Below are 16294 nucleotides of genomic sequence, written 5' to 3' on the forward strand. Positions count from 1 at the left end.
CCCCCCCCCCTGTTGCCACACGCAGCTGGGAGATGGCTAGTTTTGGGGGAAAGAACTCAGGAGGTCATGTGCATTAGAAGTGCGGCTTGGGCCACCTCCGCAGGGTGGGTCTCTGGGGAGGGCTCCGAGGCCGGGTTGAGGAAGGCCACGTTCTGCGGCAGTGAGCCAGGCTCTCAGTGGCATCAGCTGCCACAGCCCCATCAAGTGCTCAGCGTCCCCCCTACCCTGACCCCCATGTGTACGCCACTCACTTCACAAAGTCGGCAGAAAAATGGAATTTCATAAGTGTGTTTTGCTGCAAATGCATTGTGAAACCCATGCATGGCTTTTTGTTTTTTTAAGATTTATTTATTTGAGGGGCAGAGCTACAGACAGAGGGAAAGAGAAAGAGAGAGAGACCTTCCATCTACTGGTTCACTCCCCAAATGGCTGCAATGGCTAGAGCTGGGATGATCTGAAGCCAGGAGCCAGGAGCTTCTTCTGGGTCTCCCTGATGGGTGCAGGGGCCCAAACATCTGGACCATCTTCTACTGCCTTCCCAGACCATTAGCAAGGAGCTGGATCTGAAGTGGAGCAGTTGGGACTTGAACCTGCATCCATAGTGGGTGGTGGTGCTGCAGGCAGAGGCTTGGCCCACTATGCCACAGCGCCAGCCCCCACACATGGCTTCTCATCAGCCTTTTCCCATGAACTTTTTGAAGACTCCTCTTATATAAGGCAGAGAGGGTCTGGGAGCCAGGTGCACCCCATCCCGGTTGACTGGACAGGGGTGAACACTTGAGCCCAGCTGGGCAGATTAGAGACTCAAGACGGCATTAGATCCAGGCCCAGAACAGAAAGCCCAGGTCGCAGCTGCGTTAGGGGTCCTGTTTCATGCCGGAGACACAGAGAAATCTGGTTTGAGGAGGAAGGAAGTGGATCTGCTCGGTGGACCCCTCCCCAATCCCATCTCCAACCCCACCAGGCCATGCCTGGACTTCTCCCCAGGGATTCCACGTGGGACACTGCAGATGGGCTCCTGCACCCCCAAAGAGGCCCAAGACACACCCGCCATCAGATGCACTTTTGCCACTTCGAGGGCCACTCCCGGGGCTCTCACTGCAACACTGCTGTTGGGGGAGAAGCAGCGAGGAAGACGGCAGGTGGAGGCTGTGCTGGGCCCTGCAGGGCCCCCCTCTGGCTGACCTCAGTGTACGTGGCCTCCCAACTGCAGCTGAAAGCCAAGGTCAGGGGCTCTGAAACCAAAACCAGAAGCCAGGGAGAACAGAAATAGACGCTCTGGGCTCACCACCTCTAAGCAGCACCTGACACCTGCAGACACATGGAAGTCCCCTCCCCCCCCAAAGCTGCCTGCGCCAACCCCTAAAGCTGATGCGTGCACCCCCGCAGGGCTGTCCCATCGCTCGCTCCTCCTCGTCCTGCCTGTGCCTTCTCTCTTCCCACCTCTCACACAGGACCTGAGGCAGGCAAGGCGCAGCTTGTGTCTGCTGAGTCAGCCCTGTGCCTGCAGAGCCGGCCTCCCTCACCTGGGGCCTCGCACAGAATTCAGGGGCCACATCCTTGCATGGGGAAACAAAGGCAGCTTTGTTTGCCCTGAGCTCTACCTGCAATTTCGCACTTCCTTCTGTCTACGTGCAGGCCAAGAGACCTCAGCGATGTCACCAGCTGGAATGAGAGAAGCGTTATGCTGAGGCAGCCAGGGCCGGGCACTCACCAGTAGGGCAGACTGCTGGCCTGCCCTTCCGTTTCACTAAGAAAGCAGCCCGTGATACCAAGGCACACAGGTGCCACCTTCGGATCATTCCACTGCACTCTAAGTGGTACCTGTAGTAGCCTTTGGTATGTCGTGGGGTCATAAGACGACTCTGGCTTATCGGAGGAATCACCTCCCAGCCCAAGGCGCCAGCCTTCCCCTCTGCCAGCCCCTCCCCAGGGTCCTCTCTCCAGCCTCATTTCCTGCCCTGCGTAGCCTCTCACGAAGGCTGACCACGCCCACCCTCCTCCGTGCCTGGTGCCACGCTGACCCCCATGCTGGGAACGCCTCTGAAATTGGTGTAAGCCAATCCCAAACAAAACCTTGAAGACACTGGGAGGTTACTCCAAAGCCTGTCCATGATTGCGGGGTGTATTTTCACTTGAAAGGTCGAGAGACAGAGAGACATCTTCTATTCACTGGTTCATTCCTCAAATGGCCGCAACAGCCAGATCTGGGCCAGGCCAAGGCCAAAGCCCGGAACTCAATCCGGGTCCCCTATTTGGGCACAGGTACTTGAGCCACTCACCTGCTTCCTCCCGGGATGCACCTCGGCAGGAAGCTGCATCAGAGGCAGAGCCAGGACTCACACGAGGAGCTCCAAGCTGGGATCCAGCCCTCCAGCCCGGTGGTACCCAAACACTGCCCACGGTTTTCTGCTTAAAGGTACAGGAGTCAAAGCGCTACCTTGGCTGTCACTGGTCATCAGAGGCCTGGCCTTTCTGCAGACATAAACAAGAGGCTCTCACTTGGGTTGAAGAGCTTTATCCTCTTAGCACTGTCTGTCCAAGCTCTTGAGAACTTCAGATGGGACTCCGTCTGCAGGGAGACCTAACCGGGAATGCGAAACACAGTGGATTTCTTAGTATGAAAAAAACACGCCAGGGACCGCGCTGTGGTGCAACGGGCTAAGGTGCCGCCTGCAATGCTAGCATCCCACATGGGCACCGGTTCGAATCCTGGCTGCTCCACTTCTGATCCAGCTCTGTGCTAATGTGCCTGGGAAAGCAGTAGAGGGTGGCCCAAGTGCTTGGGCCCCTACACCCACATGGGAGACCTGGAAGAAGCCCCTGGCTTCAGCCTGGACCAGCCCTGGCCCTTGCAGCCATTTGTGGAGAGAAGATCTCTCTCTCTCTCTCCCTCTCTCTTTCAAATAAATAAAATAAATTTTTAAAAAAATAAAAATGTATTTGCTTTTTTTTTTTAAAGAACCAATTTAGTTATTTGAGAGGCAGAGGTAGAGACAGGCCATAACATCCTCTGGCCCACTCCCCAAATGCCCATGACACCTAGGACTAGGTAAAGGCTGGGACTCCATCCAGGTCTCCCGTGGGGGTGGCAGAAACCCAGTCACCTGAGCCACCAGCTGCTGCCTCCCAGGCTGCGCATTAGCAGGAGGTGGGAGCCGGAGCTGCAGATCACATCGTGGCACTGGCAGGGCACACGGGCGTCCTAGCCCCATCTAGGCACCATGTCTGCCTCTGCTCCCTACTTTTTACGGGAATGGTACAGGAATGACAGGGCACCCCGAAAGTTAGGGATGTTGGGAGCATTTTGGGATCAGGTTTTTAGAGCGGTGATGCTCAACCGGCAAATATTCCCAGAGCTGAAAAAGCTCAAACTCTGGAACACCTCTGGCCCCAGCATCTTAGGTAAGGGATATTCAACTGTAGTACTTTGCAAACAGTGGGCTAGATGAAATAGGCTAGTGAAGTCAGTCTCACCCATTTCTACTCTTGCGAATGTGGCCACTAGAAGTGTGCCAGTTACGTATGTGGATACTATTGTATTTTCCAAGGACAGAACTGCTCTACAGCAAAGAATGTCGCTGTAGGGGGGAGGGGGCAGGTGGCAGGAGGCCCCAGGAACCAGGCCTGGTAGTCCCTTCATGCAAAGACACATCCCTGGATCTCAACATCACATACCCGCTCTCCCAGGTCGAGAAAAAAAAAGACACAGCCATTGCAAAGTTACAAATTTATTGGTCTGGAAATAAATACAAATATCTCATTAAGAAACTCCTCTGGAAAGGCTAGACACATGGTTTCTGGTCCATGCTGGGCCACTCTGGACCTGACCCCCAACCTTTCTGCACGAAGCAGGGGGCCGCCCCCCGGGGGGTAGGTGGCAGGTAAACTGAGTCACGGCTTCTCCAGTCACCTGGGAAGCTTGGCCACTTCCTTCTACTAATTCTAGGGTCCCCAAAAATCACCAGGCCCCAGCAGCTGATTCAATGCTCGATTTGGTCTGATCACACTTCCTATAAGAAAATCCATAGTTAGCCAAAATGAAAATCAAAAGGCAGTAGTACAGGAACTTGACAGCTACGCCGACATTGCCAGAATGTCAGGGGTGCCGCCCCATTCGGCAGAGGTTAGAGGGGCTGGGAGGAGGGGAAGGCAGCAGAGTCCCACGGATCAGAGTCCTAGTATTCCCTCAACCACTGCCCGCTGGAGCTCCCGTCCTCCACAAGGACAGAAATTCTATGCAAAGTCGCAACAGTACCAGGTCAGCAACGCCCAGCGGTCAAGTTCAGGTTCAACCCCAGTGGCCGAACATCGGAGACTGGATTTAACTCAATCACGAGGTTTCTGGGAAACAGGCCAGGAGCCACTGAATGACGACACCACTGGATTCCATCACAGCCACAAAGAATCCTCCACATCCAGGGAGCAGCCCCCAGCCAGCCCCACCCCGACCCCTCCCAGCCAGCACCCACTGTGTCACAACATTTGGCTGCATTTCAGAGACATCCTCCCCTGGGAACAGAAGAGCACCCCCAACTCGTGTATGTGGGGTGGGGACAGAGGCTGGGGCAGGGGGTGCCGGAGGGGGCGGCAGGTAGCAGAGCTAAAACCTTAAAAAAACCATGGCCCCAAATGCTGGCCAACACGGTCTCTTTGGGAGACGTGGCTTCCCCGCCCATGTTCACGGCACCTGGAGAGCATGCCAGAAAGACAGGCCAGATGCTCCCGCATCCAAAAGCTCACAGGGCCACTGACCTGACAAACGAGTTTCTCCAAGTTAGCTACGAAGATTTGTTCCTCCACGTCTCAGCGTCATGTCAATTCCACCTTTTTTCCCCCTGCCTTCTTGCTCTGCCTACTTAAAAGCGGTACCCACACTCCCCTACCCCAGATCAGAAAAGGGTTGAGTTTCCAGAGCCCGGCCAGTGGGTCCTGGGCTGCTGAGGAAGCAGCAGGACTCTGCTGGCCCCTTGGAGCTCGGCCGAGGCATGGACCTGCAAGTGCCTGCGGCCACGTGGTTTCTGTTCCGGCATCGCCAAGTGGGGGGGCGAGGGAGGACTGGGCACTGCGCACCAACATCAGGACACCGCGATGCTTTTTCCTTAGGTTCCCCCACTGCCCCACCCTGGCCAGACTCCATCTGTCACCACCAGAGCTCACGCTTACAAAATAAGCTTTGGGTTAATACGGAGTTACAGGGGGTGGCAGGCAGGGAGGGGTGGGTGAGGGGAGGAGCTGCAGAGTCCCGGGCGGTGACGGGGGTCACGCAGGCCGCCTAGCAGGAGACCTCCATGGACTTGGGCCCGGCGCTGTTCCCCGTGGCACCAGAGTTGGGGGTGATGTCAAGGTGGGCTCCCTCGCTGGTGTGGGAGCGGCTGCGGGAGCCCTCGCTGGTGTGGGAGCGGCTGCGCGGTCCCTCGCTGGTATGGGAGCGGCTGCGGGAGCCCTCCAGGGAGGTGACACTGGAGCCGGAGGCCGTGCGGGACCGCATCAGGCGGGTCATACTGGCAGAGGGCACTGGGGAGACAGGAGACAGGTGGTTAGGGGGCGGGCGGCCTCTGTCGCAGGTGAAGGGCCAGGCACACCTGCCCCCCAGCCATGGTGCCTTCCTCCTGGCCTGCCTTAATCCTCACTGCTGCAAGCCACCTCCAGGCTTCCCTGTGTCCCCTGTGGTGACCACACGGGAAGTGACCTCAACTCAGATGTGGGTCTGGCTCTCACTCCAGCCACTTGGTCAACAGCCGTGTGACTCTGGGAACATCCCTCCCTAGGTTCCCAGTCCCCATCTAGAAAACGGAGACAAAACATGGGCCGCCCAGCACGGGCCGCTCTGCAACCCGCTCTCCCCCCACCCACCTCCATGCTGGCGGGAACTGCAGGGGCCGGGAGGGCACTCTAGGCCAGCCAGGGGGATCCTCCCATGTCACAGGTAGGCCACCAGGGCTACACGGGCTTGCAGCCCATCGTCTACCCGAAGAAGCCCGTCAGCCCCCAGGCACTGGCCAAGAATGGAGCGCCTCCCCTCCCCCACAGCCACGTCCACCTGTGGCACCACAGCACATGCGTGGCCTTTGCAAGTATCATTAGTTAAGAGGAGGCCATTCTGGATTAGGGCGGCCCCTGACCACCATGGTTGCTGTCCTTAAGAAGAGAAAAAGAGATGGAGACAGCAGTGGAGAAGGCCAGGTGGAGAGGGAGGCAGAGGGGTCAGAGCGAGGCAGCTCCAGCCAGGGAGGCGGCGGCCTGGGGGATCCACCAGAGGCCGGGGGGAGGCAAGGGCGGGGACCTCCCCAGTGCCACCGTAGCAGCACCACAGCGGGTAGACCCGACACCTCCAGAACCGAGCCACCCCGTTTGTGGGACTGGTCAGAGCAGCCCTAGGAAGCGAGCAGCCCAGGCCATGGAAGTGCGGCTGCTGTGAGAATGAGGCGGCGGCGGCTGCTGCCCACCAGGCAAGCAGAGGTCAAGTGCACAGGCTGGCTGTCCCCGGCGGCCACTCACACACGGAGCTCCTCCCGCTCGACCCAACTCCCTTCTCAGAGAGCTTCGGACCCAGAAAGCAGCAGCTGGGACAGATCTCCCATCCCTGGCTCACATCTCTTCCCTGCGCCCTCCATGTCTCAATTCCAAGCCCGGGAGCTCTGCTGGCCTCCCAAGGCCATGGCCACCAGGCACTGCTGTCAGGGGGACCCGGGGACTAGCCACACAGGCTGCCGTCGCGAGTAGGCACTCAGACAATGTTCCTTCTCTTTGGTCAAGGCCTCTGGGGCGCGAGCTCTCCCTGCTATTTCCCCCAAGGTGTGCAGGTGCTTCGGCTTCCTGGAAATAGCTGCTGGTTTGGGGGGGAGCAGGGCCCCACTTTTGCTTTCTCTCCCCTTCAGAAACACGCAAACCCACAGCAGGCTGATGCAAGGCAACCAAGCCAGACTTCCCACCCTGAAAAAGCCAACCCAGGTTGCCGGCGGCTTTCTCCAGGTACCGCCTTTGCCTGCACACTGCCCACGGGGGCAGCAGGTGCGCGGGCAGGAGGCTTCTGCAGAGCAGGGCACGGTACGGCGGCCCCCGCCCCAGGCACACGGAGCAGACCCAGCCACTCCCCAGCTCTGGGTCGGCTCCTAAAGGAGACTAGGCTTGGGCTCAGCACACAATGCTGTTGCCATTTTAAAACAGGCAAGCGGTGTGAGGAAAACACTAAGGAGGCTGGAGGTCCAAGTCTTCCCAGCCAAGCAGGGCACCCGCACTGGGATTCCAAGCGGTAGGCAAGGGAGCCCAGCTCCCACCCACGCCAACCAGGACCAGCCTGGTCCTGGTCACAGGATGGCACTTATGAAAAACAGGCCAGCAGTGTCTGAGTAATAAGCTATAACCACAAAGCAAGAAATCTCAAGTTCCCCCACGGTGCACCTGTTCACCGCTCAGTCCCCGCACCTGCGACTCAGCCAAGCCGTGCCCCGTAGTGAACCTGGGCAACCAACGCCCACCTAAGTGAGTTCCGGTTTTCAGTGAGCTGTCACAGAGCCCCGCTGTGCTCTCGCTTAGTGCCACACCCACTCGGCTCCATCATTTGCAGAATCAGATCTCATAGGATTACGAGACCAAAGGAAAGATCTGTTCACCTTCCACCACTATCGCCACCACGACCCGCATCGCCAACCCTGGTGGGCTCAGAAGCCAGCGTGGGATCAGAACGAGCAAGGTGTGCACCTTCCCACTGCTGTCACCCCCGAGCTTCAGGGGACAGCCCTCACCCAAACCTCCAAGAACCTCTGGTGGAAACAACGTCTAGCCCCAAAGGAGGGAAAACAAAACACGACGGTGATGGTTGGCCCCCAAGACATGGGCCTCGGAACGCTGCCTGGCCTTTCCCCCTCTGCCCCAAAGAACCAGGGTTGGCCCAGGAGACACTGGCTCAGGGCACGGCACTCCTCGCCCCCACCCCTGCCCCGAGCCACCGCCTACCAGGAAGTCCCATACTCACTGTATCCCATGCCCTGCACGAAGTACTTGAAGGCCTCAGCGAGCTTGGCCGGCTGCAAGGGAGAGCAACAGTCAGGGCTGGGGCCCGGTGGACCACAGGCCACAGCCCCTGCAGGTGACAGCATGGCCCGGGCCAGGGGCCACTACATGTTGAGGGGACAAAGCAGACACACGGGAATGATGGAGGCTGGTATTAGCTTTGGCCAGGGGCAGACAGTCATGCCTTTATTTCACGTACTCCTCACCACCTCCTCACGAGGCCGCTGCCACCTGAGGGACATCTCACAGCTGAACACACCTCGGATGGTAATGATCCAGCCCAGTCCTACTAGCTAAGTGAAGAGTCATCCAGGCCTCTCCAGACTCAGAAGCCAGGCCCTCAGGGCAGCTCACCTCGGCCTCAACAGTAGGGTGGCTGGCTGGCAGGGGGCAAGTGTGATGGAGAGGTGGACAAAAAAAAAGATGAACAGACGGATAGAAGAATTTAAAGAAGGAAAGATGGATGGATGGATGGAGGGATGGATGAATGGAGAAGTGGATAGGTGGATGAATGGATGGAGAGATGGATGCATGGATGGATGGATGGATGGATGGATGGATGGATAGATGAGTGGATGGATGGATGGAGAGATGGAGGGATGGATGGTGTTGAATGGGTGGATGGAGGGATGTAGAAACAGATGAGTGGATGTAGGGAGGGAGGGAGAGATGGATGGAGAGATGGAGGAGAGAAGGAGGAAGGGATGGATGGATGGAAGAAAAAACTTTGGATAAATTCATAGACCAAGAGAAAAGATTCATAGAAGAAAGGAGGGCAGGGAAGATGAAAGGAAGAAAGGACAGATGGTTGACTGGTTAAGTAGACAGACAAGCCACTGCATCAACTAACGAGACCAGTTACTCTCGAGTGATTAATTTAATCTGAACCAGGAGGTGACTCCTCAGGGAGCAAAGCCACGTGTGCAGCCTTCAGTGGATCCCACCACCCAGCTGCAGTGCCCTGGGTCCCACTCTCCCACAACGGAGAGAAGTCACGGACAGAGGCGCTGCCGCCCCCACCCCCACCAGCCCTGCCACTGTCTCACAGGAGCCAAATGACACTGCAAGGAGAGACCAGGTGCAAACTGCCCCCAGGACCTGCACCTCTGCGTATTCAGGATGGGGGAAGAACCAAGACCCTGGGCTTGGGGACGAGAACGCCGGGCCGAAACCGGGCTCTCTGGGCAGTGGGGACATCGCTCCCGTCTTCCGCCTCAGTTTCCCCTTCTGTAACTCTAAGATAACCTGCTTGCTCTGCAGACTTCTGCCGCAAGGAGCTACCTGGACCAAGGATGGGAAGACCCCTTTCCGACAGACACCCAGCCTGCGAGAGCCCGAGGGCTGAGGGCTGAGGACTGAGGGGTTACAGCAGAACTGGGCCTCCCTGGGCTGCTTTCCTGGAGCCTGTGCTAACCGAGCTCCTGCCATGCACTTAAAATTACTTTCATTATGGCGAGGGTTGGCTCTGTTCTCATTTCAGTAGGCCAAGGAAGAAGAGAGAAGGCAGCAGAGTGTTTGAGGGGAGAAAAAAGCAAGTCACACAACATTTCATGTGCAGATAGAAGAGTATGAGGACGCAAAATCCCAGGAACGTGGGTGAGAAGCCGCGTGTTGGGTTGGGAGGGGTCCTGGAGAGGCGTCAGTGATTGGGGAGATGCAGACACGCGTGCACACATGCAGACACACGTGTGTGCACACACCTGCACATGTCTGTGTGCAAACACACACACATCTGTGTGGTTGAACCTCCTCTATCTCTCCGCTCTGGGCCTGAGCTCCCTGCGGGGCCTTGGCTGTGGTCTTTGGGGCAGAAACACCCGGACCCTGGACCACGAGAACGAGCTGTGCCCACTGGGCAGATCTGTCACCCCCCGTCTCCCGGGGCCCCTCAGGAGCCGAGTTCTGGGCGATGCAATGACTGCCGGCAAGCGAGCACCCAGCACAGACTAGATGGAGCCCGCACGGTCTTCCCGTGAGACAGGCAGGGAGGGAAGAGGCACCCGCGGTCACAGGGGGCCCGCACTCGGCCGGGAGAAGGCAGGGGGTCCAAAGCAAAAGCCAGGGTGACGCTCACCTGGGAGATCTGCGGGAGGCCGCCGCAGTCCGCCATCTGGAATGGAGAGGGGACGGTCAGTGCTCAGCCACTGCCCTGCCCAGGGGGACCGGGGTGGGTGACGGGACCTCCCCCACCTCCCCCCACCCCTGCAAGGCGGCTGCTGCCTTAGTCACCCCGCCCTCAGCACTAGATCAGTCTCCTTGGCAAACGCTGTCTGTGCCTTGCGAGGGGCCCCAGAGATCACTACATGGCTCCCCGCCCCCTGCCCTGCCAAGAGCCGAGCCAGAGACAGCAACCGGGCCAACAGGCGAGAACCGCAGGGTCTTGCAGGATCCTGGCCAGCACCTGGGCGATCTGAGCCAGGCCCCCTCCCAAGGGCACGGTGGGGCCCCGGGCGCCAGGCCTGCTGGGGCTCCCGACTGCCACCCCAACAAAGGCCGTGACTCCCAAAGCCCCTGATAAACCTGCAGGCTGGGAGACAGCCCACCTCAGGAGGCCTGGAGGTGCGTGATTATCAATCAGAAGGGGGGGAGATGGGGTGGAGGGCTTGCAGATGTGGGGGGGGGGGGGACAAGGTAGGAAGGGGTATGGCTGCCGCCAGGCTGCTCCAGGGGACCAAAAGCAATGGGGTGCTGGGGCTTTAACTCTGGAGGCAGTGGGGGTGGGGAGTTAGGCAGGGCCGGTTCGGGCAGGGACAAAGTCTGCCCAGAAACAGGCTGAAGCGGTCTGATCCGGGAACTCCAGCCAGTCACCTCCCCTTCTCTGAGGGTTGAGCTGTGTTCCCCAGAGTCACCCTGAGGTCCTGGTTCCCAGTAGTTGTGACTGTGACCTTGTTTGGCAACAAGGGTCTTTGCAGACAGACTCCAGGTCCTACTGGATGAGGGTGGCCCTGAATCCAAGGACTGGTGATGTCGTTAAGAGGACAGGGACATGGGGACATAGCCACTCGGGGAGCTGGCCATGTGGTCCTGGAGCTGCACCTCGGGGGGAGGGGCGCCAAGGAAGGGAACTGCTAGTGACCATGACCACCAGGAGCGTGAGAGGCGAGCACACAGCCTCCTCCCGAGAGCCCTGGGGCGAGCTCGGCCCTGTGATGCTCTGGTCCAGAGGCCTCCGAAACCAGGAGGGACGGGATCCCTCTCGTCTGAGGGAGCCTGGTGCGTGCTACTTTGTGGTGCAGACATCGTGCAGCCCCAAGGCCCAGCACTTTGCAATCTCACCACTTCCCGGGGCAGGAGTCTTGAAGGAAGACGCGTCCCCAGGGCCCAGTGTGGGGCCTTGCCCTGCTCAGAACAGGAATCCAACACCCAGCTCGGGCCACTCAGGGGCACTCCACTCTGCCCAGGGGACTGTGACCGCACCCACCCACCCCACGTGCAGCTGGGGAGCCCCAGCAAGGGCCCTGCTCTCGTGCAGTCGGTAGTCACCGACAAGGCACCTGCAGCAGTGGCCACAGATCCTTCTGGAAGGCAGCTCCCAGACGGCCAGTGCGCCATGTGCTCAGAGGGCCTGCGGGAGAGGCCTAAGGACAGGCCTAGGGAGACATCTGCTCGCACTGGGCAAGCAGAGGCCCTTCTGGGAGGGACATCCTGGCGCCACCCTCGTGCGGGTCCCGGCTGAGCCGTTCCTAGTCCTCCCCTCCACAGAGCCCGGGGACCAATAGCTCTGACTCCCATGGACAGAGACAGCCTGAGACGTAATCACTACCTCCACGGGTCCATCGGCCCAGGGCTGCTCTGCAGAGAACCCGGGAGGTGCTAAGAATGCCCGCCTGCCCGCCTGCCTGCCCGCCCGCCTTGTTTCCTGTGTACCTTGAGCAGCGTGGTCTTCGTTGGGTCCAGTTTCGAGTTGCACTCCACCTGGACAAGAAGGAAAAAGACACTTGCTAGTTCTCTGCCTGGAGCCCGCTCCAAGCCAATACCGTTCCCTGCCCGGCCACTGTGCCGCTGTCGACAATGGCAGCGTTCCTACTGGCACAGAGGTGGCCTTCAGGGTTAAGCAGGGGTCCTGGTCCTGACACGGGCACCTGTGTGACCCAGGCCAAGTTCCTGAACTTCGTTTCCCCATCCATACAGGGGGGACAGCGTCTCCTTTCCCAGGTGTGTGAAGGGGATCGGCTGACGTGCAGACGGCCGGGGCCGCACAAGCACCTGCTCCATGAGCTGCCTGGATCCCCAGCCGCCGTCAGACACGCCTGCCCTGACAATTGCTCCTCCTATGAAATCACATCCGCCAAACCGGTCTGACCCACTTCAAAGTGGCGTTCAGCACCGGCCAGCGCGCCCACTCGCCACGCTAGGCAGAGCCGGCGCCTCCCTTGATGTGGGCCATCTGTCCTGGCTGATGTAGCCATGGCCCATCCCAGTGGCTCGGCCCCCAGGAAGAGCGAGGCTGGCTATACCACGCCAGCTTCTATGACACGGACACCAGCATGCTCCATTCGGCTGCCACCGCACCCGGCGTGCGCCGCTCTGGGACGTGGCTCGACAGCCCCATCCCCCCATTGCAGGGATGCGGAAAGCAGGCTCCTCTTTCTGCCCCCACAGCAGCGCAGGTGGGCAGTAAGGAGTGCGAGAGGCCTGCCTGAGCCGCACGGTCCGGGTGCCTCTGGCTCTTGCCAGGCAACCAGGACCCCTGTGGCCCGGCAGAGCCACCTGCTTCCCAAGAGGCCACAGGCGTGGAATCGAGATAACGGATGCAGACTGGCCGGTGAGGGGCCTGGGACCGTTGCCAAGCAACCAGGGACTGCAGGCACCAGGGACAGAGGCCGCTGGCTGGGCGCTGTGCCCAGAGGCCCAGCCCAGCACTGAAAACATGCCACCTGGCGCCAGGGCAGGGACCGGCACAGAAACTCAACCAGGCTGGGGTCACTGGGTGAACCGCTGACCGCAGCCGCTGCTCCCCACGTACCACGGCATCCACAGCAGGAGAGCTGTCTCCAACCACCAGCAACGCAGGGCACCTGGGGGAGGGAGAGAAGAGGAGGGATTGGCACAAGGTTCAAGTAACTGACTCGCACGTTCCCACGCCTGCCAGGCCGGAAGCGGAGTCCTAACAAGGGTATGCTGGCCTCCCCAGGACCCGGGATCTTTCTGCTTCATTGTTGCAATGCCTTCTGCTTTGCTCTTAGGATAAGAGGCGCTGGTAGTCATGTACACTTTAGTATGAATTTCAGCCAGGTAACTTCTGTGCCCTGATGTTCTTAATTTTGATCTTCTCTGGGAAAGATGAGCGGGGCTCTGCTGGCAGCCAAGACGGACATGAGAATGGCATGTGTGACAAGGGAAAGACAAGCACCAGGTACACACACGTCAGACGAGGTGGCAAACTCGAGGAGCCACAAAAAGACACCACTGATACCAGGGAATCTGAGTTGGGTCTGCCCTGTCTTTCCCTTCCAAATTCACAGAGCGCTTTTAAGAGTGCATCCTAGGGCCGGCGCCGTGGCTCACTAGGCTAATCCTCCACCTGCGGCGCCGGCATCCCATATGGGTGCCGGGTTCTAGTCCCAGTTGCTCCTCTTCCAGTCCAGCTCTCTGCTATGGCCAAGGAGGGCAGTGGAGGATGGCCCAGGTGGTTGGTCTCCCTGCACCCGCATGGGAGACCAGGAGGAAGCACCTGGCTCCTGGCTTTGGATCAGCGCAGCGCCGGCCATAGCAGCCATTTGGGGGGTGAACCAATGGAAGGAAGGCCTTTCTCTCTGTCTATCTCACTGTCTAACTCTATCTGTCAAATAAAAAAAAAAATTAGTGCATCCTATGTCACTCATTTTTATTTTTAGGCTTTGGAAGGCAAAGCCCAGTATGGACACTGACATGGTAGGTGCTTAATAAGTGGCATCCAAAGAGTGGCCACAAGTCCACCTCTGCTACAGGAGGCACCAACACACGTGCTGGGGACTCATGCCACCTGCGCAGGGAGAAACCGGGCCAGGCTGGGCAGTGCTCGGTCCCCGGAGAGGAGTCTCCCAGGTGTCCCCGACCACAGTGTGCCACCCAGGGGCCACTGGGTGAGGCCATCCTGCTGTACCCAGGGTGCCCCTGCATCAGGCGTGAGCAAACGAGGGCAGGCAGCGCGCGTGGAGGAGAGAAAGAGAGAAAAGCGACTCACTGCAGGGTGACGGTGTGGGCTCCCGGCATCGGCCGCTCGATCTCCAGGTCCCGCCGGCTACGGCAACACAGCCATCGTTAGCATCCACAGACCCCAGAGCGAGGGCCTGCAGGCCAAGCCCCACATCCCCAGCTGGGTGGGGTCCCCCCAGCTGTCTGGCCACTCGGGGTCCCCAGACGCCATTAAAGGGACATCAGGACTCGGCGCTTGTGAGGAGCTGGCCTCGTCCTGTCCCAGCTGTGTGCTGCCATCCTACATTTCCACAGGAGCACAAGCCACGTCCTCTGCCACCTGTCCACCTGTCAGAGGCTGGAGGCCCAGCCTCCCTCATGGTCTCCCAGGCTCCACGGGAGTCCTGCCTTCACCTCCATGGCTCCCGTCTGTCGTGGCATGCGGCCCAGTGTGGCCAGCTCTCCTCTCCCCTGCACCACACGCCCTCGCTCCCTCCCCACCACCCTGCAGCTCCCAGCACCGTGAGCAGCCCTCTGCCAGCTCATGAGCGGATTCAAATCTTGTCCCGCCACTTCCGAGCTATGTGACCTCGGGCTGAACGCGCACCCTCTCTGTGCCGTCACCTCCTCAGCAGAAAAACGGCTGTCACAACAGCACCTTCGGGCCATGTCGCAGGCTCTCCCGGGGCTCCCAGTGTCTGCCTGTGGCCAGCCCTCCTGCTCTGAGGTGCTGGCGGGCTCCTCCAACGACACTGATCCTGAATTCTGCCGCAAGCCTGAACCAAGTCAACTTACTGACACTGGGGGAGAGGCGACCGCGGGGGGCTCACTCCTGCCTCCTTCTTTGGCAGAGTGGCGCTAGCAGGCTAAGTGAACCCACTGGAAGATTCCGGAACCCTGGCCCTGACTGAGCTCATGAGGAGCACTTAGCTCTTGCCTTAGACTGTGCCCCTCCTCCTCCTCCTGGGAATGACAAACCCGCCTCCCAGAAGCCCGCCTGGATTGCCCCCTCCCTTCCAAGGTGCTCTGTGGCCCTCCCAGCTCTCTTTGTGCCTGGCCTCTCCTGAATTTCAGCTGTGGCCTGACTCACGCATGACTGCGCCCCTAGAGGCCAGGATTGGTAGCTCAGGTCTTGGCGCACCCACCTCCGGGGTCTTTCCAAGCACCCCATCTACTCATCTCTTTGCACAAATTCAGGGCTTGCGCTGTCACAGCCCTCCGCTCCCTCGCGCCACATCCCAGACCTGCAAAGGAGCCCGGGCGGCGGCGCCTGCGTGGCCGAGGGAGTGCCCCCCCCCCCGTACCTGTTGTAGGCGTTGATGAACAGGTGCAGGTTGCCGGGGTTCAGGTCGTTCAGGATGTGCTGGCGGTAGGTGTGCACGACCTCCACGTTGTTCTGCATCTCCTCCTGCAGGGAGAGCAGCGGGAGAGGGTGGCCCTCATGGAGCTGGGGCCCTGGTCTGGCCACTCCCCCTGCACCGCCCAGGGGACTCAGGTTCAAAGATGATGATGCCCAATGCACAGGACCATGGCAGCGCCAGAGGGATGGCTCCAGAAAGACTGGGGTTGGCTGGGCTGGGAGCTGAGCCCACTGGGAAGGTCACGGCCGGCCCTGGGGGGCTCCTAACGTGGGACCTCCTGGCGGGGGCCCTGGCTCCCTCACTGCCTCTCTTGAGAACAGCACTTTCCTCTCTGAGCCCCAGTGTGGGACTCCCCAGAGGCTGCCACTCAAAAGCCCTCTTGCAAGAGGCAAACACCGCCCACGTCTAACGGCCACAGCTGAAAAGCAGCTTTTCACGCTTGAAAAACAAAACCGACTCAAGCAACAGGAAGCTGCTGGAAAGAGAACACCGTTGGCTCCCACTGAGGGCCGGCCAGAGCCCTGTGTCGGCCAGCCCGGCTCGGCCCGCCTTCAGCTTGCTTTTGGGATCCCATCTGGGGCGAGCCCACAAGTGAGGAGCTTGCTCCGCGAGCCCCGTGCTTGGTGGCAGATGCTGCAGTGCGTACAAAAGGCCTGGACGCGTTAGCGGCTGACAGAGTGGGACAGGGAGCAAGCAAGCCGAGGTCCAGCCTGCGCTGTTCCCGACACGGACGCCGACTGGCTATTCAGAGAGAAGCGAGGGGGAAAACTGAGGCAAGACAGGTCAAAAGAGCTGCAGCG

General features: G+C 59.7%; 1 protein-coding gene across 2 annotated transcripts in view; it reads right to left on the reverse strand.

Annotated features, from left to right (window-relative positions):
• Positions 1 to 3715: 3715 nt before the first annotated feature.
• Positions 3716 to 16294, reverse strand: part of NDRG1 (N-myc downstream regulated 1) — a 45145-nt gene continuing 32566 nt past the window's right edge. For both annotated transcript variants that reach the window (XM_002710623.5, XM_017341543.3), the window contains 7 exons: positions 15438 to 15541; positions 14183 to 14239; positions 12983 to 13034; positions 11884 to 11931; positions 10091 to 10126; positions 7979 to 8030; positions 3716 to 5517 (listed from right to left, as the gene is read on the reverse strand). In XM_002710623.5, the coding sequence (XP_002710669.2) occupies positions 5276 to 5517; positions 7979 to 8030; positions 10091 to 10126; positions 11884 to 11931; positions 12983 to 13034; positions 14183 to 14239; positions 15438 to 15541 (591 nt within the window). In that variant the 3' untranslated portion in view covers positions 3716 to 5275. The remainder of the gene's footprint in view (positions 5518 to 7978; positions 8031 to 10090; positions 10127 to 11883; positions 11932 to 12982; positions 13035 to 14182; positions 14240 to 15437; positions 15542 to 16294) is intronic.

This window comes from Oryctolagus cuniculus, chromosome 6 (genome assembly GCF_964237555.1).
Source record: "Oryctolagus cuniculus chromosome 6, mOryCun1.1, whole genome shotgun sequence".
NCBI lineage: Eukaryota > Metazoa > Chordata > Mammalia > Lagomorpha > Leporidae > Oryctolagus > Oryctolagus cuniculus.